The sequence below is a fragment of the Podarcis raffonei genome, chromosome 2, assembly GCF_027172205.1.
Source record: "Podarcis raffonei isolate rPodRaf1 chromosome 2, rPodRaf1.pri, whole genome shotgun sequence".
Classification (NCBI taxonomy): domain Eukaryota; kingdom Metazoa; phylum Chordata; class Lepidosauria; order Squamata; family Lacertidae; genus Podarcis; species Podarcis raffonei.
In genome coordinates this window covers 36,354,924-36,382,031 of record NC_070603.1, presented here as the reverse complement: position 1 = coordinate 36,382,031, position 27,108 = coordinate 36,354,924, and the positions used below count along the sequence as shown (strand labels likewise).

Below are 27,108 nucleotides of genomic sequence, written 5' to 3'. Positions count from 1 at the left end.
TCTTTTGTGAGCGTTTGAATAGTAAAGAAGAGTGGTAGGAGAGTTGAAAGGGGAGTGATTCTTAGAAGATTCCTGGAGCACAAGGCACAACATGAATAGGATGCATTCCTTTTGCATTCTGCTACAAGGCGGACGCGTTCTTTTTTAAAAGCGGATGCTCTTCAGTAGGCGAATTCTGTTTCATCGCAAATGTATTCTGTGAAGCCTCTTTTGACAGACTAAAGCTCTATCTGATCGTTTGTGTTTTTCTCCCAGCATGCCGACGGCAGCTTTTGTGTGAAGCCCCTCAAACAGAAGCAAGTGGTGAGTGTGTGGTTGGTGCTTGGTGGTGGCTGCCTGCTGCTTTAGTTCAGGTGTGTCCCTGGTTACTTTTCTGGGAAAGCTGCCTAGAATCACTGAAGACCCCTGAGACACAAGTATATTTGGGTGATAGCCAACATTAGTCATACTCAGATTAGATCCATTTAAGTCCATTCATTTCAGTGGGCTACCTCTAAGTTGGATATTGCCCATTTGGGAGGGGGAGCATATGAGTTGGGGTCAGATTTGTTTGGGATCTGCATCCCAGTCTAGTCTCAACCATCTGGGCCTATTGCAGAGAGCATTTAGATAAAAGGTATTGGGAAGCCATGGAGTAGGGAAAATTAGAGAACGGTTTGATGTTAGAACCAATGGATGATCCCCTATTAGGACATGTCGGTTTAGGGATGAAGCTTAATTTTTGCAAGTTTCTTCCGTGAGGGGTCATAAAAACACGTGTTTGGAAGCCTATGTCTGATGAAGAAGCACACAATCTGTTTTCGGGGGGGGGGGAAATGAAGAATTCTAATTTTACCTTCCAAAAATGTCAAGCAATGCTAAATAATAAAAAAATAAAAATAATATATAATAAAACCACAAGTATTTGGCAGTCTTTTTTAAAAAAAAAATTCTTCGCAATTTTACACATATTTTACTTACCAAACAAAACTAAATTATATGAATTTAACCAAAATATCTTTTGATTTCCCAAGTCATGTTACAATTTTTTAGCACCCCTCCTTTTGGGAATCTGAAAGTTGAAAAATTCAACATGCCATAGTCACCCATAGCATTTAAGTATTGCAGAGAAGCACGGAGTTTACTTCCCCACAATAATGGGCTAGTGTGTGTGTGTTTAGGTGGGCTGAAGCAGACTGGTATCTTTGGATTAGAGAAGTTCTTGTTTCTCATAGAAGCTGTCTGTAGTCCTCCCCCTCCTCCCGAAGGAGTCCATTTTTTTACTCTACTTACCTCCAATTACTTATGTGTTGATTCTCTCTTCCTGCCCATGTAGGTGGACGGAGTGAGCTACCTCCTTCAAGAGATCTATGGGATAGAAAACAAATATAATACACAGGATTCCAAGGTGAGTACTGAAGCAGAGGATGCGGGCCAAGTTCACATGCTGTAAAAATACACATGAAACAGACTCAAGAAGGATTTGTTTTCATACGAGAGAATTCGCCTTGGAAAGCTGCTGTGGCAGAAATTTTAAAATTTAAAAGGGGAGGACCTCTTAACATTTAGCTACTGCTCAATTTTTACAGTTCTCTTCTCCCCCACCTCCAATACATCTGTGTAAACACAGCAAAACAGCATTCCCATTAATTCAAACTCATTAAGGAAATATTTGAATGTCACATTTCACCTACCTGTTTTGTATTTTTGCTTTGGTTTCCTTTCCTTTCCAGGTGGCAGAAGATGAGGTGAGCGACAATAGTGCAGAATGTGTGGTCTGCCTCTCTGACGTCCGGGACACCTTGATCTTACCTTGCCGCCACCTTTGCCTCTGCAATACCTGCGCTGACACCTTGCGTTACCAAGCCAACAACTGCCCCATCTGCAGGCTGCGTAAGTCCGCAAGCTTCTTTACATCTTGATTTTTGTCCAAATTAGAGGTTGCCATATCCTGGAAAAATCAGTGGCTTATCCTATTTGATCCTCTGACTTTGGAAAGCTAACATTCATTTTAACATTGTTGACAAAATCCTGTCTGATTTTGCATGCAGTATCTTATTTTTAATTATTATTTTTTTGTCACCATGGGCAAATTATAGCGTATGTTGTTATATTGCACCTGTCTTCTGAGGGAGCTTCCAGGCAGGGGCTTATTATTGCAAAGAGTCATTCAAATATCTCATATGGGCTGTTGACAACAAGGGTTTCCAAATCAGATTTCACCCAGTAAGGGTAAATCTGGATTAAATTTATGGGATTGTGTTCTGGTGTTTTGTGGAAACCACACAAAATTGTGTGCATGAGGAGTTCCTGTCTGACAGTGAGCATCCTTAATATTTGTTGTTGGAAGCTGTTTTTATTCCTCCTACCCTTCATCTCTTGCCCTGCAGCATTTCGGGCTTTGCTACAGATCCGAGCCATGAGAAAAAAGCTGGGACCCCTTTCTCCAACCAACTTCAACCCTATCATCGCCTCCCAGACATCGGACTCAGAGGAGCACTCGGTTAGTATAGGTGTGCTGGTGGTCCCAGTGTTGACACTGCCCTGCTGTCTTTGCTGAGCAGGTCTTGCAGACTGTGAAATAGTTTGCTGAAGAGGAGTCGGGCACAGAGAAGGCTTCTTTAAAAACCTTCCCTATAGTAACGTATGCACAGAGCCTGTTGCGGGACTGCTGCACAGCCAGTGGCTTTGGGGGTCCAAGGAAAAGGTGCCACTGATGACAAGGGCAACCAGCCTTCCTCACAATGATTCGGGTAGCATAGCAGGAAATTCCATGCAAAATCAAGTGAATCAGCCTTGAGCCAGAAGCCATGGGTTGAAGGCAGAGGAGCTAGGGTTCTGGAAGCTTACTTGGCAAATGAGGCCCTTGTGCCTTACAACAATTTACTCTGCCCCAGCAGCACCCACATAGAGTGAGTTGTTCACCTCCTGCCAGTCTGTATGTCCAGAATTTAGTGTGGATCTGATTTCTATCTAGGGGAGAGCTGGGATTCATTCTAGGTCCACATGCAGAGTAGATTTAAGGTTTCTAGACAATAGTGTTCAGACTGCAGGTGGAAGATAATATCAATTTCTCCTCCTTTTTTGCTGGTTTCTTTTTTAAACAGCTTTGCATTTAGAAAACTAGATACTGGGGAGAAAAGCAAAATTCTAGTCTTCTCCCCTCAATACTTTAGTTTTGAATGCATGTGGACTTCCACCACCACCCAATGGATAAATAATTTTAACAACGTGACTTTTTCCACACGGTGGGCAGTCTGAAGAGATCTGAGCCCAGAACTAATTTACCACCACATCTGCAACGTCAGGGAACTAGGCCTGAAGTGTCAAGCTTAGAACAGAAAAGTTTGCACCGTATCCTCTTGACTATGGAAGTTTGTTAGAATAGTAGCAGGTTGTGTGTTGGATGATTCCTGTGTGTTAGTTCCCCCCTCCTTTCCTCACTCTCTCTCTCTCTGACTTCTGTGCCCTGCACGGCTCCAGCACCCAAGGGTGTTCCTCTACCCATTTTACAGTCACACAGTCGCAACTTCTTCCAGCTAAAAGATTTCAGGCTAAGAAATCCAAGCGATCTGGTCCAGAATAAAGCATGAAAATATCAGCAACTTTATGTGAAATAAGCAAGTCTCCTATCGGTGATCTCTGTCTGTCTGTCTCTCTTGCTCCTTTTATGTATGAGTCAGATTCCTTTGGAGGGGGTGGGGCTTACTCCTCTGTGCTGAGCTCTCTTGTAAAAAGCTATTTATGATACAGAGGGAGAGTGTTCTTCTCACACCCGTCTCCCCGGTTCCTCTAGTCTTCAGAGAACATCCCTCCGGGCTATGAGGTGGTCTCTCTTCTGGAAGCCCTTAATGGGCCTCTCACTCCATCCCCAGCAGCTCTTCCGCTCCACGTACTTGGGGACAGCCATGTGTCGGGCATGCTGCCCTCATATGGCAGTGATGGCCACCTGCCTCCCGTCCGGACCCTGTCTCCCCTTGACCGCTTGTCGGATTGCGGCAGCCAAGGACTCAAGCTGAAGAAGAGCCTATCCAAGTAAGTAGCTTGCTGATGTCTCCTGCACTGCAGTGGCTGTTGCCCAAACTGCAATGGCTAAGCTACAATTGCTGGCACCTGTCTGCTGTCTCTTGATGTAGCTGCTGCCCTCCAGGTGTATCTAGCTGCTTGTGGACGTGTCTTCTGTTGTCAGCTTGTAGCTCTTTAGAGCTCCCCCTTCCCTTTGGTTTCTAGTAGAAAGAAGTGATTTGTTTTCCACCAGGTCAATATCCCAGAATTCCTCAGTACTACATGAAGAAGAGGATGAGAAGACCGGCAGTGAATCTGAAATCAGGATTTCCAGGAGGAAGTCTCCTCGTCCTCATGAAGAGGTGATTGTTTGTTTGAAAGGTCTTGGGTTTATATTAAAAAACCACCTCTGCTTCCTGGGAACAGGAGGGTTAAAGAGCTTTCCTGCAAGAGATCCCAGGAGTTAAACCCGATGTCTTTGTTGCTCATGCTAAGGAAGCGTGCTGACAGAGCTCTCCTGAACCTGGTTTAGGAAAGAATTTCAGAGGCTTGGAAAAGCCCACCTCAAAGAGGAAGTGTGCTTTGCTAACTCAGGAATTCTTCTCTGGCTCAGATTGAAATCAGAGCCAGGGAAGAATTACTGGCTTCCCTTGTTGCTTAAATGCTTTGCCAGGCCAGGAGAGATTGAGCAAAGCCTTTCTTGACCAGAGATTGTTGGAGCACTGCCAAGGAACTAGATCACTTCCTGTTTTAAGGGGCTAATTTTTTTTGGAACTTTGATTGCCTTGGTAAAATGACCTGAGAGCTTTCTCATTTGTTTTCAGAAGACCTCAACTCTTATGTCCATTAATCTGAAGCAGGTTTGGGGGAGTTTGCCTATCTGTAATGGCAAGGCTAAACACACAATTTATGGCAGTAGTTCCATCACTGGAAATTATGTTTCTATCTTAACATCTGGTGCATTTTTTTCAGGAATGTGGTGTGACGCCAGAAAGTGAAAACCTTACCTTATCCTCCTCAGGAGCAATAGACCAGTCTTCATGTACAGGGACACCTCTCTCTTCTACCATCTCTTCTCCAGAAGGTATGGAAGGAAAGCTGACTTGCTTTGATTCTGGGGGCACATCTTCAAAAGACCCCTCAGCAAGCATATTAGTGGTTTTCCTCAATCCCACACTTCTTCCCCTGTTCCACCTTTTTGTATGCCTTGGCAGAGGACATAGGCTGAACACCAGTGCACAGGGATAGACCACAAGATGAACAATCTTCGCTTTAAAATAAAAGAAAAAGGTTTTGCAGATGTTCCACCTTTTGGCCTCCTTGCTTTTATGGATATTGTGTTGATTAACTAATGGGTTGATTAACCCATGCTGCTGCTACACAGTTGGAAAGCAGGCAGATCAGTGAGTAGCTTTATCGTAGGATTTGCTAGAAAAATGCAACCTGTTCTGTTTATAGAAGTAATACGACTCATGCAACACGTTGGCGACTAATATACACACAATAATTACCAAAATGATTATACATTCTTTATCAATCTTCGGAGAAAAATACAGAACCTTATGCAAAGCCACAGAGACATTATAACAGAAATCAGACATTATAAGTTCATCTTAGGTTGGGTAGTTCGCAAGTCTCTGTGGCTATGCATAAGGTTCTGCATTTTTCTCAGAAGATCGATAAAGAATGTATAATCATTTTGGTAATTATTGTGTGTATATTAGTCATTATCATAGGATTTGAGCTAGAAGAGATAGCTCATGAAAGACACGTGATCAGGAGCCGGGTGCAGTAAGGAAAACGTGTGATGTACCGACTGAGTTAAGAGCACAGCAAAGTGGACCTTTTCCTTGCACAGGACTGAGGCTCGGGTTGGATCTTGGAAGCTCTTAAAAAGCTTGTTTTTTTATAAAAAAATGCTAAACTTGTATCTCAGCTATTTTATTGTGTGTCCCTTTATAACCAGCCTCTCTGGCAATGTCTTGCCTGCGCCCTCCTCTCTTTCCTTAGACCCTGTTAGTAGCAGCCTGGCCCAGTCGGTCATGTCCATGGCTTCCTCTCAAAGCCAGCACTCTGAGATCAGCACTGACACCATGTCTTCCATGTCAGGCTCCTATGTAGCTCCTGGCACTGAGGAAGAGGGGGACATGATCCCATCGCCTGCTGTTGCCAGTGGGGTGCCTTCAGAAGGAGATGTAAGTATGGCAAGCCTATTCAGATAACCAAGCAGCAGAAACTGCGATACGGGCTAGTTCATTTCTGTGATGACAGCCACCCTTATTAAGGCAGGGATGGGAAACCTGTGGCCTTCCGGATGTGGTGGAACTTCAACGCTCATCACTCCCAGCCAGGAGGGAAAGTAGCCAGAGATTATGGGGGTCGTGGTCCAACAATAACTGGAGAGTTGCATGTTCCCCATCCCTACTCTAAGGGATGTGTTCACCATTGGGGCAGGCAAAACACTTCATATAATGCAAGACCTTTTAAAATTCTCAAACCGAGAGAGATATTCAACTGTTTTAATCAGAGTAGACCCATTGAAATTAATGGACATGGTTAAGTCATATTCATTAATTATTTCCTCCTCCTCCTCCTCCTCCTCCTCCTCCTCCTCTTCTTCTTCTTCTTCTTCTTCTTCTTCTTCTTCTTCTTGAATTTATATACCGCCCTATACCCAAGGGGTTTCAGGGCAGTTCACAGAATAAAATAAAAGTTCTACTCTGGGTAAAACTTAGTTGAATACCACCTAGTTTTTTTTTAAAAAGTTATTCAAGCCATTTCTGCTATTGGGTGGAACCCAGTTATTATATGGCACACCTAACATCCAAGATGGCAGCAAACACACAGCATTGTAGGTTGTGGCTAAGCAGCCATTGCCTGGGTGTGGCAGAAATGGACCAATATGGCGGCCAGGTGCAGTGCTCTTTTTCTGGGGGGATGCATACCCCTAAACATTTTGTGAATCTTCGTACTTTTGTCCATTTACTGTATTTATTTTTCCCGATTTGTACTATAAAATGGTGATTTTCTTGAGTCAAAATGAGAGCACCCCTAAACATTTTTTAGAAAAAAAAGCACTGGCCAGGTGTACCTTGTTGCAAAAATTCATTTGAGAAGAGGTAGGAAGCCAGAGAGACATTAAAAAATTCAGAACGTGGGTTGGGGTTGATACCACTGATGCAATTTGCCAGTGATTGTAACCTGCCTCTGCAGGAAATGCACCAGTAAGTCCAAGTCCTGCCCTTTTCCCTTTCTCTTCCCTTAGTCAACCCCCGTTGAATCTCCAGATGAAAATTTTGTCAGTATGTCAGCAGAGGAACGAGACGCAGAGGTAAAGTTCCGCATTTGAAAGCCTGTTTAACACAGGGGGGTTGAAGGGGAGGGATGATTGGATGTAAAAGCCAGTGGCTGAAGCTTTCTTGTGAAAACGTTTTGCTTTGGCAACCTGAAAGCCTAGGCATCAATTAGGGAGAGAAAGGAAGATGGGAGCCAGTGAGTAAAGTGAAATACTGTAGATGGAAAATGCTGTAAAATGTGTAATTGATAAAGGGGAAGATGAGAGCTGCTCAGTGATGAAGTTTGTAGCTCAGCACAAAGTGACATACAACTTTTTTGGCAAAGGGTGTTTAAGGAGATAACAGAAATCACTGGGTTAAAGCTGACCGAAAGTCCAGAGGTAGCATTATTATCAATTTACAATGGGGTGGAAGGTTCACAGGATATGAAGGACTTGCTCACAAAGTTATTGACAGCTGAACAAGTTATTATAGCTAGGAAGTGGAAGGGACAAGGTGAATATAAAATGGAGGAATGGTATAAAGAGGTGTGGGATGTAGCTATTAATGATAAATTAACATGTGCTATTATGGTGGCGCTGTGGGTTAAACCACAGAGCCTAGGACTTGCCGATCAGAAGGTCGGCAGTTTGAATCCCCGCAACGGGGTGAGCTCCCATTGCTTGGTCCCTGCTCCTGGCAACCTAGCAGTTCGAAAGCATGTCAAAGTGCAAGTAGATAAATAGGTACCGCTCCGGCGGGAAGGTAAACGTTTCCGTGCACTGCTTTGGTTCGCCAGAAGCAGCTTAGTCATGCTGCCCACATGACCCGGAAGCTGTACACCGGCTCCCTCGGCCAACAAAGTGAGATGAGCGCCACAACCCCAGAGTCAGTCATGACTGGACCTAATGGTCAGGGGTCCCTTTACCTTTACTAACATGTGCTATTAAGGTAAGATGGCGAATATGCAGGAGAAATAATTTTGAGGAGATATGGAAGGTATTTGTAGAATTTGTAGTGTTTAAATGGGAAGGGGTCAAACCATCGCAAGAGGTGTTGAAATTTTTGGAGGTTGGATAGTTACAATGGAATGGTCTCAGGCATGGGGTGCACGTTTAAATTCTTATTTATTTATTACTACTTCATCAAAATAAAAAAAAATAAAGGTATAAAAAAGGGGGGGAGGAAATACTCTGGATCGGTGAGGGAACAGGTTCTTCTGGCTAATCTGAGTCTTTGTGGATTGCTGTTAGCTAAGCATATTCTCTATGTTGCTATCCCTGCTGCCCAGCCAAAGCAGCTGCTCAGCCAGAGGCTCCCTGTGAAACCTAGTGCGCCGATATTGACTGGGACTCCAGTTCTAGAAACCAGCACACTAAACTTCATATCCATGGCTTTCCGATCGGTCAAAGCACCACCGCACTAGGTTTCACAAGGAGCCTCTCACTGAATTCATTTGATCAAGCCAATTTCAGGTTTCTTCTGTGGAGAAAAGACATAGGAGAATGCTTCTCTTGACACCCTTTTAAGGAGGGAACCAAGCTCTGATAACTGAGCTTTTGTGTCTTCCTCTGTGTATTGCAAGTCCTTCACTTTTAACATTTGCACCTTGTCATCTTTTGTGGCAGGGGAATGACGTCATGGAGGAAGAGGCTGGCTCCCCCACACAAGAAGATGGTAACAGAGAACAGACCATTACTCCTTTCCCCATATTTTTTGGCTATATTCCATCACATCCAGCTGGCAGTGTTCACAGTGGCGGATAAGGAAAAGCAAGGCTGAGGGGGGTGGGACTTCTGGACAAGCTCAGCCTTGTTTATCTTGTAGTAGCAGATGGATGGTCTAAAGAGTTTGGAGGTGTTGGGGGGGTTGTAATATAAAGCTACTTGATGGCTTTCCCTGTATATTATGGGCTTATGTGTTTCTGATGCTAGAATATGATGTCTAGTTTTTGCAAAGTAGTGTAAAACACCTTTCGAATGTTTCAGTAATGCCGCTCACAAGTGAAATTATAAAAATGTTGCAAGGTAGAGACATAAATGAAAAGTCTCCAATTTCAAAATGCCAGGGTCCCTTACTAAAGCAATAGCAATTCCAAACACTTCTCTGGGAAACGGAGCGGGGAGGGAAGGATGAAGCAGAGAGCAATCTTCAGATAGCTGGAGCATCTTTGGCAATGCCCTTAGCAGTGGATGTTCTGGTGCAAAATTGCAAAACTGAGAGGGGAAATCTTCACTGTTGCAGATAATGACCTACTAGGTTCAGTCTTTAGCTACTTAGAGGGCTAGTGACACCAGACCTTTGCAGCAACAAAGCATAGGTCAATGCAAATCATCACGTTTTGGGAGCTAGGTCATGGGCTGCTGACATAGGGACCCTGATGGAAAACTGCTCCCCCAAAAGTAAGGGATCTGTGACACTCCCATAAGCCCAGGTGATGACACACCTCTTTGGTACTTTCGGAAGATGCAGAGACAAGCTCTCACTGTGGTGGGAAGAGAAGCCAGGTAAAATGGGCTTCCTCTCCTTCCTTGGTGTGTTTGGCTGATTAGAAATCAACCCGCTTTGTAAAACTTCATAATAAACATTCTCAAGAATTTCCATACACAACCCTCCCCAAGTAAAATAGCTTTTATTGACTCATGGACTTTCCTTGTGAACTCTGAGCATCTCATTTTTAAAAGGCAAGTTTCAGGTGCTCATGGTCAGCAGCAAGGAAACAAGCTCGAAAATACCGCAACCGCATGCTTAATAATTGGAAGGTTAAAGCAAAACTTAAACCCACATGTGTGTTATGATTCTGGAAGTTGACGTCCACAAAGCATATGCATAGTGAATATGCAATTTCAATGGAACATGCCAATTAGCCTCAGGCTTCTGCCTCCTGGTATGCTTGCAGAATGTTTCATGCTGCTGTGTTTTTGCTAACATTTGAGGGTTAACTTAAAAGCTGCAGCAGGAGTTGGGCCAAGTTTACCCATAACTGGAGCAAATTGTAACTCAGTTAAACTGTGGCATGCCACTGGTTCTGGGTGATGGGGAGGGTGACAGATCATGTGATCTTTTTCTCTTCCATGCGCAACACTTCTCACACCCTCAGTAAGCACCAACAAGGCAGAGAACCCATTCTTAAATAGCAGTGTAATGGCAGTGTTCACCAAAACCTGGTGGCTTTTCCGTGGGTCAGCAGGTGCCATTCCCTTTTCCCCCTCCAATGGCTGGGGCTTCTGCTTTAGTGCCAGCTGCGCTTCTGGGATTCCAGTGGGGTTGCATGCTTGCCTCGTACAGCAGTCGTGCAGCACAATACTTTAACACATGCCCAGCAGCCCACTCCATAAACCAGCCATGCTGGAATACTTGGCTGTGCATCAGTTTTGCTTCTTAGCATGTCAACCAAAGCGGCTTTGAGGGATTCTGTCACCATAAAGACTTACTTTATTTTGAAGCTTGAAATAGCAGAAGGCCTTCTAAATAGCACTCTTATTTAGACGTCCAGGAATGCTCTTCTGGTGTTCTTAGGACTTGCGAGTTTTTGCACACTTGCGCGTCCAACCAGCAGGGAGTCCAGAGTAGGATGGATAGTCTGTGTGGTTGATTAAGTAAATAACAAACCCACATTATTGTGTGGAATGTTTTTCTTTCAGGGCTTCAGAGAGTTGTCACAGAAATATTTTTTTAAACATAGTCTTCTGCTCCAGCCCCCAAAACAACTTGTCCAGAAAACAATTGAAAAGGTTTCCTCTTGAAAGGTCTTTCGCTTTTTAAAAAAACCAAATGGTAAAATTACTATTAACTTTTCCGGAATTGATATATGGAAGTCCTGTAAATTTCTTCCTTTACCACATATATATGTCTGTCTCTTTAAAAATAAAACAAAAAACAAAATAGTTACCCACACAGTCTAAATTTCATCTGGAATATTGCAAGGAAAAATAATGAATAAGCCTAAGGGCTTTTGTAGGGTAGGGAGAGGGGTATAGCCAAATCTTGTTAAAACAGATGTCATTGTTGGTTTGGTTGGAGCATTTTCAGAAGTAATGCATCACTCAATGTCCTGAGAGCTTCAGGTAAAAGAAGATGCCCCCATTTAAACAGACATTTGACTCAGTTTAGCCTTCTCATTCAACTGTTAAAAATGAAAACTCACCGCAGTAATTATGATATGTGTGAGCACCTCTTAGAATATTACAGGAGAAACGTGTAAAAGGTAGCCTAAGGCAATCACAGTTTTTGCTTTCCAACAATAAGCTGTGTCAAAGCAAACAAATCTGTGCTACAGACCTTTCTGTATCTGTTTTATACCAGTGCAAGGCATCATTCAAGGAATCCTGGGAACTGTCGTTCTTGTGAAGGGACTAAGAATTCTGTTAGAAATCCCTAGCACTCACTCAACAGAACAGGAAATGGGAACTCGTTGAGCTCCAGGTGACATTGCTGAACTCCAACTCCCATCAGCCCCAGCCAGCATGGCCAGTGGTCTGGGACTATGGGAGATTGAGTCCAGGAACATCGGGAGGGTGTCAAGTTCCCCACCCCTGTCACAAAGAACTACCATTCCCAGAGCTACCCGAAGAGAAGGATATGTCCAATGGTGCTTATTTGCGATACAAAATTAATAGTGCTTAATTTTTGCAACCAACTGAGGTTCCTGTTGTGTTGCGTTTGCTGGAGAGGTAACAAGTTGGGGGAACGTTTTGGTTTTTGAAGTATTCATATAGCTTCCCCCACAAGGCTTTAGACACCAGCCAGAGACCTGCGAAAGCATGAGCTGGTGGTCTTCCTTTCTGTGCCTGTTTATGTATTGCCTTTGCAGAAAAGGTTAAATGTCCTCCTGTGCCTGTACCCTTTTTCACTGGCAATATTTTTTTTCCTTGGAAACCAGGATAGAAATGGAAGTGGTTGAGGAAACCTGCCAAGATGGCTTAATGCAGACGAAACCCAGTCAAATGCCTTATTGTCCACTCTCTATGCCCCCATGGGCTGCCGTTGAGGTTTTCTTCCCCAACTCCTGATACGAACTGTTTGTGCCTTCCGATATTTTAAGGAGAAAGAATACGTATGTCAAAGCGCAGCCCCATCCCCTCTCTAACTACATTAACTCCCTTACAGGCCAAAGGACAGGCGCATACCTAGGTATGGAGTGTGACAATAACAATGACATTGGCAACGCAAGCGTGAAAGCACTGGACAATAAGCTGTGCTCTGAGGCCTGCTTACCTGGTGAGTGGCAGTCTGCTGAACATGAACTTTTGTGGGTGTGTGGAGGTGGGAGGGGAGCCTCTTACATACCCCCCACCCCACCCTGTCACCTGTCGCCAGCAGCCAGAACGTAACACTTGCATGTACATATAGCTATACTTCACATTGAAACAGGCAAAAATAAAGGTGCTCAGCTATGGCATCTTCCAGATATTTTAAACCATGCCCACTTACCTCCCCTGACCAGCCCTGCATCACACTACAATATAGAGATCATTTTTAGGTTTCCTAACTTAAGGCAAGTTTTTAATATGGCTTTCTCCACTGACCCCTGGGAACCAAAACTCCCTGAGGGTGTGGATACATCTTTGTCGGAGTTCCTAGCCCATAAGACACGGGAGCCACATTTAATTCCATGTGTAGTGTGGTGCCCACTCTTATTTCTTGCTGAATATTTCCATCCCCTTATTTCTCCTTCTGTGTCCTACTCTCTCCCCCTCCACATTTTTTCCTCATCTTTAAAACTTTTTGAAGCCAAGTGGGGAAAGGAAATGTCAGCACTGCTGTTGCAGCCCACTTTTGGTTGGGTTGTAACCCACCTGGGTGTCCTCATCCACCTGTTGAGGACCAGTGCCCAAGATCCTTCAGCCATGGCAGTGAAAGCCATTTTAGGTGTATAGTTTAGATATGTTCACATACACCTGGCATAAGAAATAGGGTTAAGTTTTAAAGTTGAGCCCAAGATTCAGCATGCAGAGTTCTTCCTGACAAGATTAATAGTGGCAGGATAAATTGTCAGCTCCTAGATAGGCTTATAGAAGTCAAAGCATTGGTTAAATCTGTTGGGTACAGAAGGAACCACATGTGTTCCATGATATCTAATTTAGTGACTCCATGGAAAAGATGCTCTATTGGGGGACTTCTTCCTGCACTAAAATAAGATCCAGCCATCGCCCCCAATCTCATTCTATTTCTAACCAATATGTAAAAGTTCTTCAGATTTAATTATTTTCTTTACACATAGCTAGCCTGGTTAGTAACATAACGAAAAACATGTTAGAGACATGCTTAATAATTCGTTGGCTTAGCCCTGGTATCACATTCCCCACCTTACTTTTTGTTACTAACCCCGGGTATGCCTTGTGTGTCTCTTTGCTGTTTCATTGATCTTTTTGCCCCACTGGGTTTCATCAGTGTGAAAGTTCATGTTCACTCTACGCCAGCAAATTTCTTGTTTTTCTTTTCTTAGCCCATGCTTCCACCCTTTCCATTTCTCCGGGTTGCTGAAATGGCTGTAAATTTTACTGACTGACCTTTAGGGGTCTGGACAAAACTGAATGGGGGGGGTTTGAATCATGCATTATAGTTGAGCAAATTGGCCTTGCCTGGTACAGGATTAATGAAAATTAAAGATTTGTTGGTTTTTATTTCCAATGATTGGAAACCATGGGCACAATTCTGTGCCCGTTCATTGAAATATAAGGGTCTTGTGCACCTCTGCCCTTGATGGATTGCATTCATGTGTCCCACCCAGAGAGGACTTGGAACACTTACCTAGTATGTGTTTTAATTTCTGTTTATTTTAATAGGATTTAAGTGTTCCTAACCTCTTCTGGCTTATGCCCCAAATCTTTAAAATGCAGGTGCATCAGACCCGTCCTCCCATGTCAGTAAATTTGTTGTCAAATAAGCAACCCATCTATTGCTTATTTTGCCTTCCGCTAAAGCTTTCAAGGCTGTAAACTTGAGATACCTGAAAGAATCTTTCTTGGTTGGTCTAATTCACTGCTTCAGAGAGGGAGAGCTTTCTCACATAGCTGCTAGCAAGCTAGCTCTCTTCCTCTGTTGTGCTGTCCCCTGTGTAATTTATTTCACTTGGGAAATTCTGCAGTTAATCCAAGCTTTGCTCTGCAAAAGCATATGTGCCCGCAGATAAGAGACCCTCTAACAATAGTGGCAAATGCCATCTTTCTTCTGGGGCAGGAATTGTTTGAACACAGCCACATGCAAGGTCATTTATAGTTACGAAGTTAAAATATTGCACCATATTATGTCCTTGCAGTGTTGGTACCTTCAAGCGATCATGGCTCTGTGTATAAGCCCAGACCCGAGCAAAATCTTAACCAAATGCCTTTCTAAGTACAATTTAGTGCATATCCATAACCCTTCAAATTGTGATCTTTTAAACTGGGAAATCCTGCTTCAGTCAAGCAAGCGATTGGAGGGCAGTAAAATAAATCACTGGAACATTTTTTTCCAGGGGCCTTAAAATGGCTATTGGGCAGTGAGGAACCAGAGAACAGAGGCTGACACATGCAACCCATCTTATTCAATAAAGTCACCAGTATGGATGTAATGAATGTCCTTGACTTTCTTGAAAACTGCATACCTGGTGTAGTGGATAAGTGTTCCAAATATAGCATCAGGTATCAGAACAGTGGTTGCAGTTCTTTCAGAAGAACAAAAAGTGGGGAGGAGGAATGACATGTTGCACAACATATTTCACAGCTGAGCCATTTAAAGTTGCCTAGAACCTGTGAAATAGCAGGCTTGTCAATGAGTTTTTGAATAAGGAAAGATAGAGAACAGTAGCTTAATATACTGTGCAATATGGTGCAAACTGGTTAAAAAAAAGGCTTTGTAATGCATCTCTGTGCTTTTAAAGTGAACAACAGTGTGTATTAATGACAGCATGTGAACTATCATGCAAAATATTACTTTTAGCAAATCTTCCCTCTTCCCACCCCCCAAAAAGTCCATCATTGCAGATAAATCTCTATAACACTTGATGTCAGGTTTTTTTGTTTGTTTGACTTTTAGGAAAGCAAAACTTTTTCATATTTAAAGGCCTATACTATGGCAGTAGTTAATGAGTTAGCTACAGACCAACTTAATATAGCAGTGTCTCTTATTCTTCCTGTCTCTTATTTCATCACATAACTGCAGCAGTGGGAGAGCATTATGAGATATTTCTCTAAATGTGTTGTAGTGGAACTTACTCCCTAGCGTACTTGGTTGTAGAAAAGCTTCCAAACCCAGAACCTTGGCTAAATTCAAGAATTGCTTTGGATGAAAGATCACATCTTTATCACATCCCAGCTGTTATCTGCATAGACATAGGAAGTATTCCCTAGCATTGCCTGCAGTGCTTCTTGAACTGTAGGAGTGGAAGCTGGGCATCAGGAGACCTGTGGAATAAATTACTATACAGTCACCAGAGGTGTCATCGCCTCCTCTGGCTTGCATACCCTTTGCTGCTTGCAGGAATCTTTTGCAGATCCCCCACCCTTCACTCTATGCAACAGACGAAGCCAAGTCCTCTTTTTTCCCTAGCTGCAGTGTGTTATTGTGCAAACCCATGCTTTGCTTTGCAGCCAGTCAGGAAGCAGCATGTACCTGCTTCCATGGTACACAAGCTATATATGTAAAGCAGAATGGGGAATGAGACTTCTTGAGTTGCCTATTCGCAGATGCTGTGCCCTTGAGCTTTTTGGTATATGGCTGGAGTAATGCTGTGCCTGGCTGATCTAATGGCAGGGGTGCATTTATGAAGTTGTCCTCTTGTTTCCCTCACACTCCATTTCCTTCACCCCAAAGTTTGAACTCCTAAAAACAAAACAAAAAAGCACTTCTAGGTACTCCACTTCAGTTTATTTGAGGAGGGCAATTCCGCCGCAGCTCAGTCTCTTTGTTTTAAGGATTTTTAGTCTCTGGGTTCTCTCCCCCTTTTTAAAGAGTGAATAGGTACAAAGGTAAGTACGGGAGATGGAAAAGCAAAGTATTAATTTTGAATTTGCGATAGTTGGCTTAGGGCTTGTCCGCACTGGGTTTTAATGTGGGTTTGTAGCTGTTTGTGTTCCCAATTGATTTGCATATAGTGCACATGACATTGCCCTCACACAACACCAGTCTTGATGCTTTTCCCTTATAAATTTTGGCTTATTCGATACGGGGATAAATCCAGTAAGTTGGAGGAAATCAGGTTCCAAGCCACTCAATTTGGGGTCATGGACAATTTGTTTCTGTGTTGTCACTTTCTACTACTCTCCTTCCTATGTACACTACTTCCTTAGTGCTTTCATTTCTCTTCTGGCCTTGCTTGTAACCATTTCTGGAGATATTTTTGTTAATTTTTTCAGATTTGCACAAAACCTACACCAGATTTATTGGGCAACAATTTGAAAAGTGTGTGCTTGAGAATTTACATTTGTCTTCATTTCTTTTCTAGCATGCCAATAACAGTGTGTCAGGAACTTAGCCATCTATGTATATATGTATTCTTTAGATCACTCAAGATTTGCACAAACCACAAAACTGCACAAGCAAATTTACTATTGTTTAAGTACTTTTGCACACTTCTTGGGTGGGGAATATATATATAACGAAGAGGACACACAGCTATCTGTGCACATGCTCTGTCAGCACTTAATTGGCATGATAGAACCAACAAATTAGAAGGCAGGGACAAACGCAAAAGGGAATGCCTACTGTTATGGTTAATAGCCAGATGTAGTGGCCCAGCTGTGGGACTAAATAATTCTCAGATGTTGATAAAAACAACATAAGAGATGCAGAAGAGAATAAAGACGACTTCTTTCAGGTGTACATGCCAGAGAGCAAAATACAGAAATGGTGTCAAATACTGTTGTATGTTTCCCTTCTAAATATCCACCAAGGTCATGTGTATATGGGAGGTGGAAGGCAGCAAACCAGTCCATGCATGTATTATTTGTTATTCAAAAATCTCTGCATGTTTTGTGTTTCCCAAGTAGAAAAAAAAGTGGTACAAACAGGGCCTTTAAGTAAATTGGCAACTGGGCAAGTGGTAATTCACTCACACAGCTTGATGAGCATGGCTAGCTGGCAATGATCATGTTGGCCCATCTCAAGGGATTGTGCTGCAGCTATCACAGGGCCAAATAGTGTTCCTTTGGCACCCAGTAATAGGTAAATATTTATAGTTTGTTGTGGGTCTCCAGCTACGCATTTTGCTCTGCTGAGATAGTCTCCCAGCTACAAGCAGAATACTCAGGGGGAATTGTTTATTGAGTTCTTAACATGGACACCCCTGAGCCATTGTTAACAGGGTATATGCACATCTGGTGTATTCTAGAGGCTACACAACTGTGCTTTCCAGTTATGACCAGACAGACACACCTTAGCTGTTGCTTCTTTCTGTGTTAATACATAATGCTTGTTGAAACTGCCCTATGTTTAAACATGAAGGCCCAAGAATGTGGGGCACAGGATAGCTTACACTTCTTGCTTCTTTTTAGGTTCCGTGCAAAAGTCAAAGTGTAGCGACCTTAAATTTTGGATGGCAACACTTTGGTCTTGCAATTTGTTTTCCCAAGATTAATGTAAGCTGCTTTGGGAATCCCTTTTGAACATAGGGCATAGATTTTACTACTAAATGAATAATGCTGGGGTCTCATGGAAAGTTAAGACTAGGTCTTCTGTGCACCAACCGTACCACCTAACATTTAGCCCAGAGAAAAGTTAGCTCGGCCCATTCAAAATGCTATGTCCCATGTCTGCCTTTGGGGGCTATGTCTGATGGATTGTGCCCCCACCCCGCAGTCTGCTGCCAATTCTGTGCTATAGAATGTATAACAATGTTATATTGTGACATCATTGGCCATGCAAGAGGCAGGGAATCTCTGTGGAATTGTTGGCTCTCCTCTTAGCATGCTTTACAGGTTTAATGGCCTAGCTTGCCACCAAACTGTGGTCTGGACCAACAATATCTGTGATGGATGTGAGCTGTTTTACAGGGGTAGAGCTCAAATTGAGTTGGGCTGCAAGGATTAGCTTGCTGCAGCACCGTTCTAGAGTGCCTAGCCCTCTCTTGAACATCCATTAATCAAGGGCCCCTGCTTCCCATCCCATCTGCTTTAGAAATGTTTCTGTGGAATAAAACAGCCTTTGGATTAAACCTATGCTCTGCCCCATGCTTCTTGTAGACACCTTGGGTTGGGTTCCATCCCTTTGTGATAGGCTACTCACAGTAACCAAGACTTGCTTGGAAATTGCCACTGACTTGGAACACAATTCCTAAGAGTTTCAGCACACAGGCTTCTATGTGAAATCTCCTAGACTGGCATTAGGGATTACAACGTAGAAGATAGTTTTTGTTTTGTCCCTTTTTTGTGTTCTCTCTTTCTCTTTTTCTCTCTCTCCGTTGCATGCATTTGCATTTGTGTTGTCTGTCCTTTCTCTTGTTCACCATTTGCTTCTGGTCTTTCCTACTAAACAGCTGCAGTTCCGGAATCCTGCCCCATAAGCATTGAGGAATAGGTATGAGATTTGCGAAGTCCTCTGCTGCTCACTTCGTCTGAATAAACCTAGATTTCATTTTGCAGTATAATCTTTCTCTCTAAGGCTTTGTTTGATCAACACAGTCCCTACTCCCTGCACACTTTTTTTGAAAAAAGGAAGAATTGCCTCTTGCGCATGAAATATTGGCAGGGGCAAGTGATTCTTAATCACTTCTTGTACCAAAACACAACTGCAGAATGGGCTTTCTTAACTCATTGGTGCAAATGACTTTTAAAAGCCAAGCTACAGAATCTGAGGCTGCAATCCTACACATGCTTACCTAGAAGTAATTGCCATTGAATCCAGTGAAACTGACTTTTGAGGAGACATGCACTAGATTACACTGTAAGGCAAACCATTTGCATCTATTCAAGACCAGTAGAACTGTGCCCGGGTGCATTTTTCTGTTTCTAGCCATGTACTGGTTACCCAGGCTATTTCATGTTCAGGGACTAAGTCCACAAATGTTACAAAGGGTGTAGTGGGATGGATTTTAGTTCACATGTAGTGGGGCAATTATTACCCACCACAACTCTTGACTCTCTTTTGCCTTAGGATAGGCTGCTAAAAAATAGAGGTCCCAGTACCAATCCTTGGGGGATTCCACTTTCAACATCCCTCCATCCCTGCTCTCTACTTCCTGTTTCTTGATCCACAACAGGACCTCTCTAATTCTGTGACTGCTAAGCTTACTCAGGAGCTTTTGGTGAGGTAGCTTGTCTAAAGCTGCTTAAAAGTCCAAGTGCACAATATCAACTAGATTCCCTCTCTGTTATATCTATCTATTAATCTGTCTGACTACAGAAATATATTCACTGTTTTTGTCTTGGGTGCTCAGCCACTTTGATTAGCAAATGCCCATAAAATGTTTCCTTCGCAAGAGTGCAAAAAGACTTATGCTGCTGAATTGACTAAATTTGACTATTCAAAAGGTTACTGTAAACAATGAACTTTCATTCCTTGTGCTATCACATTACAATGTAACTTTACATTTCAGCAAGGGCCCATTCCCGAATGAAGGGGGAGTTCTCATACTTCAAAGATTTAAGTCCAGGAGGGAGGGAGATAACCGTTGCTGGATATTTGGTTTCTATATAATAGTTGCACTTTCTCTCTACGCAGTAATGATTTCCTAATGAAATCCCTGCAAAGTGTATGAGATTTAGAGCTGTTTTGCAGGAGTTAATTGCCTCATTTAGCATATAACTATGCTGTAGGCTGGCAAGTGGTTTTCTTTCTTTTTTTTTGTTTAGTACAAATATAATGCCTTGGGGTCAAATTAAAGCACATGAAAGATGTACTTAGTTGCTTCCTGTAGTAAATGAAAATCCCAGCTTATAACTTATGGCATTTCTTGACTCTAGGCTCCATAGATGCCAAATAATTAAAATGTCTACTTTTTACTCACTGCATCAAAGATGAGAATATAAATAGCTGCGCTGTGCCCAGGGCGGCTATTTTCATACTCGGGCTATAGCTAAACTAATAAAAGTTAGAGTTATAGGGAAAGATGTACAGCACTCTGTTAAAATGGTCCTGTTATGTTATCAACTTCCTAAGACTGTCCATCTGCGATCACAGAACACAGGCCTGGGCCAATAGGACTGTTCTTACGGAATGGAAGATATCAAAATATTCCTAGAATGAAGAGGCTCACAGGCAATTCCTTTTACTAAATCCAGCAACCATTTGAAGATCTTCTCACAGTGTGAGGCTGCTAAGTTTAGGAAGGGACCTAAGATACTTCCAGACACCATCTGCCTGTTCTTATATGGAAGACATTTGTAGGCATGCTTTGTGTACTTTCAGAAACTTTCATTTTGTTTGAAACCACAGCAGCAGCTTCCATATTCACACTTGTATGGGTAACCTGTCAAACCTGCAGTGAAGATACTATAAACAGCTATTTATGTTGGCTGGCTTGTCCAATTTTTCATGATCACCTGGAGGACCTAAGAGCATGTTAAGTTTCCTTTTCTTTAAATGGATGGTTAAAGTGGTAGAAGAAATTATGACAAACCTCCATTACTATATTTTAAGTGCAGGTAGGAAAAGGTAAATGTTTTTTAAACATAAAATAAAAATTAGTTTTACCGAAATTCAGATATACCTTGTAACAAATGTCAGTGTTATAGAATGAACCCAGGGCTCAATGAGGACCTAAAATGAGTTCTGTAAAAACTGCCACCCCTAGTTATTGGCCGTTATTAAGAACCAGTCTTCCAGTACTCTTGCCAGAGTCTGTAGACCACAACATCTATTACTTGCCTAAATTTTAAAACACAAACCTCTTGTTTTTCCATTCTTTGGCGCTGGTATTCTGCTTCCTATTATCCCGCTAAGCTCTCGCCAATAGTATTATCCATTACTTTTCTTCTCATAGGTATCCAGGCATCAGCTGACAATCTTCTGAATCACAGCCAGACCCTGAGGCGCCACTTTTCTGCCAGCAGCATCAACCTGGAGTACGATGAAGATTTGCAATGCATGCTGGGACTTCTGTGCCCTCGATGATGTTGCATTGTGTGGAGAGGAAAATCACAGCACTGAACATGTTTCCCTAAAACACTTAAGGCAGCAATGCTGTGGGCATTACCCCTGTCAAACCCTGCAGATGATGTGACATTGTTTTAAACACCACACATGGTAGCCAAGAATCCACATTGCCCTTGTAATCATTCTATGTTAAAACGAACACACAGTAGGACTGGCTGAATGGCTTGAGTTGGGTTCAAATGATGGTTGCCTCCATAAACATTGATGCTTTGTCTCCTATTATCATCTTGTCAACTCAGCATTCCCTGTTCTCTGCTGATCTTTGTCTTTATGGTGTAACCGAATAATTGTTTGGTAATTGCCATAACACCCGTTTCCCTTTTTTAAAAAAAATCAAGGAATTAATGCTGCTTCACCTATTTATAATTCTTGACAGGTGCATGTAGAATGTGTACCTGTAAAAATGTAATGTACACAGAGGACAAATTCATACTTGCAAACTAATGCATTGGCACAGCTCCCTATCACATCCACGCAGTGTGGAAGACATGTATTTGATGCCACCTAATACATGCAGCAGACCTGATAGCAGAAGAAATGAGATTATAGTTCCTTCACCCATTCTACACTCATCCTGAAGTCTTTTGAGCTGCCCGGATAATGATTCCATGTCACAACTAAGCAATCAATACTGGGGATATGTAGTATCCATTCAAGATCTGTGCTGAATTCTGTGCTGAATAGAAGTGGCAAGATCTAGTACAAAGGGTTCCCCCCCCTTAAAATATGGAACATCTAGCAGCTGTATCTTAGAATGGGGGAGAGAAATGGTAAGCAGACAGCCAGTCAAGAGAAAATGACAAAAGAGATTCATTGTGTGAAAACACAACACCGCCCTAGTGGCTGTTTTCTGCTAATTTTGGACCACATCAGAGGTGACAGAACAGGTGAAGTTAGGCATGTGGACTTGTGGTTGGGAAAAGATTAACTGGCACCAAGTTAGAGGAGCGTTAGTAAGTGCACTTGTAAAGTGATATTATTAAGGCAGACTGTCCCTTAAACTTCATGCATGGCATTACTTAAAAGTGCAGTCTTCCCCCTATGTGATAAAGCCCTTTTAAATGCATCATTAGCTATGCATTTGTTCACTGTTAATGGTCTTGGTTTCCTTGGTGATGAGTGTACACAAGTCCTGCTGAAGCCAGCAGTTCCCCAGTCATTTTAACAAGCTGTCCATCCCAGCAGTCGAATTTGGTCTTTGGTTGGGACCCACCTGTTGAGTCGAAATTCTCATCCTTCCTTGTGCTGCATTGTCAAGCCTCCCCCTACTGTGCAGAGGCTAGTTGCCAGCAGTCTGGTGAATCACCAACACAGTCGTTTTAGAACCTGCTGTTTGAGAATATTTGCACTGAAACCATTTTGCTGTTCTTGAATTCAGGGTGTGATTTCTAGTACACCCTGGCAAAAGAAAAAAGGAATGAACATAAAGTGGCATTTGAGCAATTGCAACTGTGGGGGGTGGAGTGGGGATGAGTGAAGTCTCCTCTTGGTCAGGTAAGGTTAGATTGGTGGTGGGTTTTTTGAGCTGGGCTTGACTACTCTCGCCTCCTACCACTTTCATTCCCTTAGCTCTTTCCTACTGTAGAACAAAATTAATGGTGTAGCACAAAGATGGCTTCACAAGTCTTTCTGGGCAGACTCCTTTGATCCTCCAGAAGGAGGAGAGCAGGTTACATCTTTAGCTTTGTGTTAACTGGCCCCCATCATCAAAGACAAAGACTTTGTCTCAGGCCTTTCTGTCGCATCTTCCTGTGTATGGTCAAGCAAGAAAACATTTGTGTTGCATTGTCTTCACCAGCAACACACCCTTCAATATTCCATTTCCCTGTCTACTTTTTGTTTCTCCTTGAAAAGGGGAATGAGAGGATTAAGAAGAATGCTGGACACTTTTCAGTTTTTCTGGAGAACATCGGTTGTGTCTTTAGAAACAACAAAGAGGTATTGCGTCCCGAGTGTGCACATAGTTATTTTGTCCACCCCACCCCAGCTGGTCAGTCAGGTTTTTCTGTATAATCTGTTTACAAGAGACAAAGGGGTAAATATACACACCTTCCACTGTGAAATGCCTGTCATGTGGCTCTGGCCTTTACTGTAATTGACTGGTGGTCATGACAAAACTCTACAACCGGAGACCTTGGATACAGCCTTTAACCCGCTAATTACCACAAGGAGGAGCTTTCAGTATGGGAGTCTTGGGAAAATGGCCTTGTGGTCTTGGGAGTCCTCACAAGGGATAGTGGGGTTGGTGAACACCAGAAATGCTTGCTTTAGTTAAATTAATCAAGTTCTCCTTTTCCCACTGCTCCACCAGTAAGCCTGTTGTAGGATAAAGTGCATTTTCTCAAGATTTACCTCAGCATTCAAAACGCTGTATGAAGCAAGACCTGAAGACTGGGAAAAGCAATAACAAGAAAAATAGGACTGGCATAGACAGCATGGTTGTGTTTTTTTCCTCAGTTCCCTCACATACCCCCTGAAGCAAACTCTTGTTTATGTTCCAGAGATTTCTCAGAAAATTGTAATAGTGGCAACGTGGATGGAAGGTGGGGTGGGGTTATTGAGGAGAAATGTATTTTCTTTTTCTTCGTTCCCCCCTTTACAGGGGTGGGGGAAAGTCAAAGGCAACAGAAATTGCAGGTGCAAGATGGTGTCCATCTGAATTTGTTACTGTGAAGCAGGCACGTGCAGCAGGGAAGCAAGTTGTGCCTCATGGAAGAGTACAGTCAAACTGTTCTTAATGGGTGCACATGTCACAACATGGGACTATGGAACCTTCTAGACACGCTTGTGTGCACCTCAGTGGCAGCAATGCAATATGTATTTATGACTGCATGGCTCTTTAAAAGAGTGAATAAAGCTGTTTACAAGGGATGGACAGCTGTTGCCTGGAATTGTTTGTGTGTGTCATTGTCTGAGGTAAAAGATGTGTTACCACCACACTATTATGGGCAGCGGTTTAAGTCATAGGGGCAGGCTGCTGCTTGCCTGTCAGTTCATTTGTTTAAAAATAAATTTTGATGGGGGGGGGCTGTTCTAACATTCCTTAGGACATATTGTCCTATCTGCTTCCTCTTATGACAGCTACATCTCAGCAACACAAAAGCCATTTTCAAAATGTCAGGATTCATCTTTTTATTGATGTGCCTGGAACTGAGTAACAGATCTATAGAAGCCGGAACGATTATTTGCGTCACTTAAAACAACGGCCTAGGGCCACAGTGAGTTATATGGGAGGTGTAGTGAGTCTTTGAAATCAGAAGATGGCATGCAAGAGCCAAACACACTCTTATTGCCCCAGAGAAAGGGATTTGCAAATTACACAAGAGGTAGAAATTACATGAATGAGAAGCTTTTTGAGAAGAAATGGGTGGGAGAGATCTGCCAGTACTAAATTATAGTCTGGTCACAAACAAGGTCTGACCAGCAGAACGTCTCTGCCACCCAAATTTGAATTGTACTACCAGAACATCTGTTATTACAAATCCAAATATTGCAGAATGTTGAGTTTCAGCCTTGTGATTTTGTAAGTTGGATTTTGTGAGTTAAATATGGGTTTCAGTTCTAGAATTGGAGCGCCACCTGTCCCTGCAAGAGCCGTGACTGTTAGGGGTAGCTCTCTTGTAGGGTGATGAGAAGCTCCAGAATGCTTGTCATCTCCCCTATTTCTTTATCAAAACTTTTCCTTAAAAAATAGCAAACTCTTATAATGTTTCCAAAATGTATAGTATCTCATTGCTGGCAAAATACTGGGATGGTGGATTCTAGGGCTCAAGTTTAGGCTGGATTCCAATCATTGTGTTACTATACAGACTGGGGGACAGAGAGGTTCTGGAGGGTAAGAAAGAAAAAAAGGTGCCCCCGTTACTTTCCTCCCTCCTAAAATCCCCCGATATAGCACAGGTAAAGGAAGGTTTGGGGTTGCTGTTTTTTTACCTCATGAGTCACCTCCCTGACCCTAACCCCTGAATAGTGGTTCAAGGGCTCAAGGAAGACAACTTCTAGCATCTTCTGTACCCCTTGCCTTTATAAACAAGCATAGTCATGATGAAACAGGACAGTTTTTGTTCTACAAGAGCAAGCTACATGGATGCAACAATTATTTATTTTTACAGATTGTTAAATTAACTTCACTGAATTAGAACTAAGTATGTCCTTTCAGGGGACACGGGTGGCGCTGTGGGTAAAACCTCAGTGCCTAGGACTTGCTGATTGCATGGTCGGCGGTTCGAATCCCCGCGGTGGGGTGCGCTTCCGTCGTTCGGTCCCAGCGCCTGCCAACCTAGCAGTTCGAAAGCACCTTCGGGTGCAAGTAGATAAATAGGGACCGCTTACCAGCGGGAAGGTAAACGGCGTTCCGTGTGCTGCGCTGGCTCGCCAGATGCAGCTTGTCACGCTGGCCACGTGACCCGGAAGTGTCTGCGGACAGCGCTGGCTCCCGGCCTATAGAGTGAGATGAGCGCACAACCCTAGAGTCTGGCAAGACTGGCCCGTACGGGCAGGGGTACCTTTACCTTTACCTTTGTCCTTTCAGATTGCAACTGTCCTTCACCCTTCCACATTCTCACATATACCAGCTATTTATTTGCTACTGTAAATTAAACAATGCTCACCATGCAATTCTAACTTTGCCAGCAAATAGAACTGTGCCCTATTAACTAGCTGCCAGGAAGATGGGGGGGGGGCTAGTGTGTGTGTTTCGGTTTCACAGCAGTAACGCTTGCCGCATGAACATTTAACAGGACGGTTGATAACTGGGGGATTGGAGACAGTCCGTAATGGGTGGTGCACTAGAGACAATGTGCTTTAAAATCATTAGAGGAGGAACTGTGCCAATATAATTTCCATTCTGAGATTGGCAGAGCAGAAGTGTAAACGGCAGAGAGCACCCTTTAGCTCAAGATGTGCGCCGCTCTTTGTGAGTGAGCAACTGGTATGTTGCAACCTCTGCCGTTGGCGCTGGGCCTGCTTCCAAAGTGGGTAAACTGTCTTAGCGGGGCATTGTCTGATGCTTTTGTGAGGGCAATGGAATGTAAATGTCAGATAAACAATATGAGAGAGAGAAAAGATCTTTAAGGGCAAGAGATTGGCTTTATGTGTGAAGGAGTGATACTGGTCTCATAACATTTGTATCCTGCTTTTTCTCTGAGGATCCCAAGGCAGTGTACGGTACTTGATTTCCACACAAGCACACTGCTTCATTTAATCCACATGACAACCCTGTGAGGTAGTTTAGGTTAACGGATACTGACTGGCCAATCCAAGATCTACCCAGTCCTAGTCTGAGACTCTAGCCAGTCCACCACTCTGGTTCAGTTGAAAACAGCCATGGGTAGAAGACTCATTTGTCTTGGTGGGCTGTGGGCAAAATCAAAACAAGGTTTTGAGAACTGTTCCACATCTCTGCTGTCCTTTTGATGCGGGGAGGGTTTCTGTCCATTTCTCTCCTGCCTGCCCGTACCTTACTGCAGCCTGTTTTAATTTTTCAAAGACTGTAGGGGAAGTGACTGATTAACAGAAATATTTGGACACTACTAGCCAGGTGTGTTGATGTCACCACAGTTCAGCTCTGCCCAGCAAAACTCTGCTGAAGTTCTCCAGAATAAAACACACCTCAGAGCATCAGCTGACCTGGACGAGGTAGGCTCACCTTCCATTTCTAAGACAGATTTCCATGTGGGAAATGTACTTGATTTCAGTGTGTGTGTGTGTGTGTGTGTGTGAGAGAGAGAGAGAGAGAGAGAGAGAGAGAGAGAGAGAGAGAATTGTAGGCAGAATG

General features: G+C 43.1%; 1 protein-coding gene across 4 annotated transcripts in view; it reads left to right on the top strand.

Annotated features, from left to right (window-relative positions):
• RNF157 (ring finger protein 157) overlaps window positions 1-21,554 on the top strand; it is a 74,701-nt gene extending 53,147 nt beyond the window's left edge. For 2 of the 4 annotated variants that reach the window (XM_053375964.1, XM_053375965.1), the window contains exons 8-19: window positions 256-303; window positions 1,316-1,387; window positions 1,713-1,872; window positions 2,370-2,482; window positions 3,776-4,014; window positions 4,238-4,346; window positions 4,957-5,068; window positions 5,995-6,179; window positions 7,250-7,315; window positions 8,888-8,936; window positions 12,369-12,479; window positions 21,160-21,554. In XM_053375964.1, coding sequence (XP_053231939.1) covers window positions 256-303; window positions 1,316-1,387; window positions 1,713-1,872; window positions 2,370-2,482; window positions 3,776-4,014; window positions 4,238-4,346; window positions 4,957-5,068; window positions 5,995-6,179; window positions 7,250-7,315; window positions 8,888-8,936; window positions 12,369-12,479; window positions 21,160-21,290 — 1,395 coding nt within the window. In that variant the 3' untranslated portion in view covers window positions 21,291-21,554. Of the gene's footprint in view, window positions 1-255; window positions 304-1,315; window positions 1,388-1,712; window positions 1,873-2,369; window positions 2,483-3,775; window positions 4,015-4,237; window positions 4,347-4,956; window positions 5,069-5,994; window positions 6,180-7,249; window positions 7,316-8,887; window positions 8,937-12,368; window positions 12,480-18,714; window positions 18,756-21,159 lie in introns of all 4 variants that reach the window. The other 2 variants (XM_053375966.1, XM_053375967.1) reach the window with 2 other exon arrangements.
• Window positions 21,555-27,108: the final 5,554 nt, after the last annotated feature.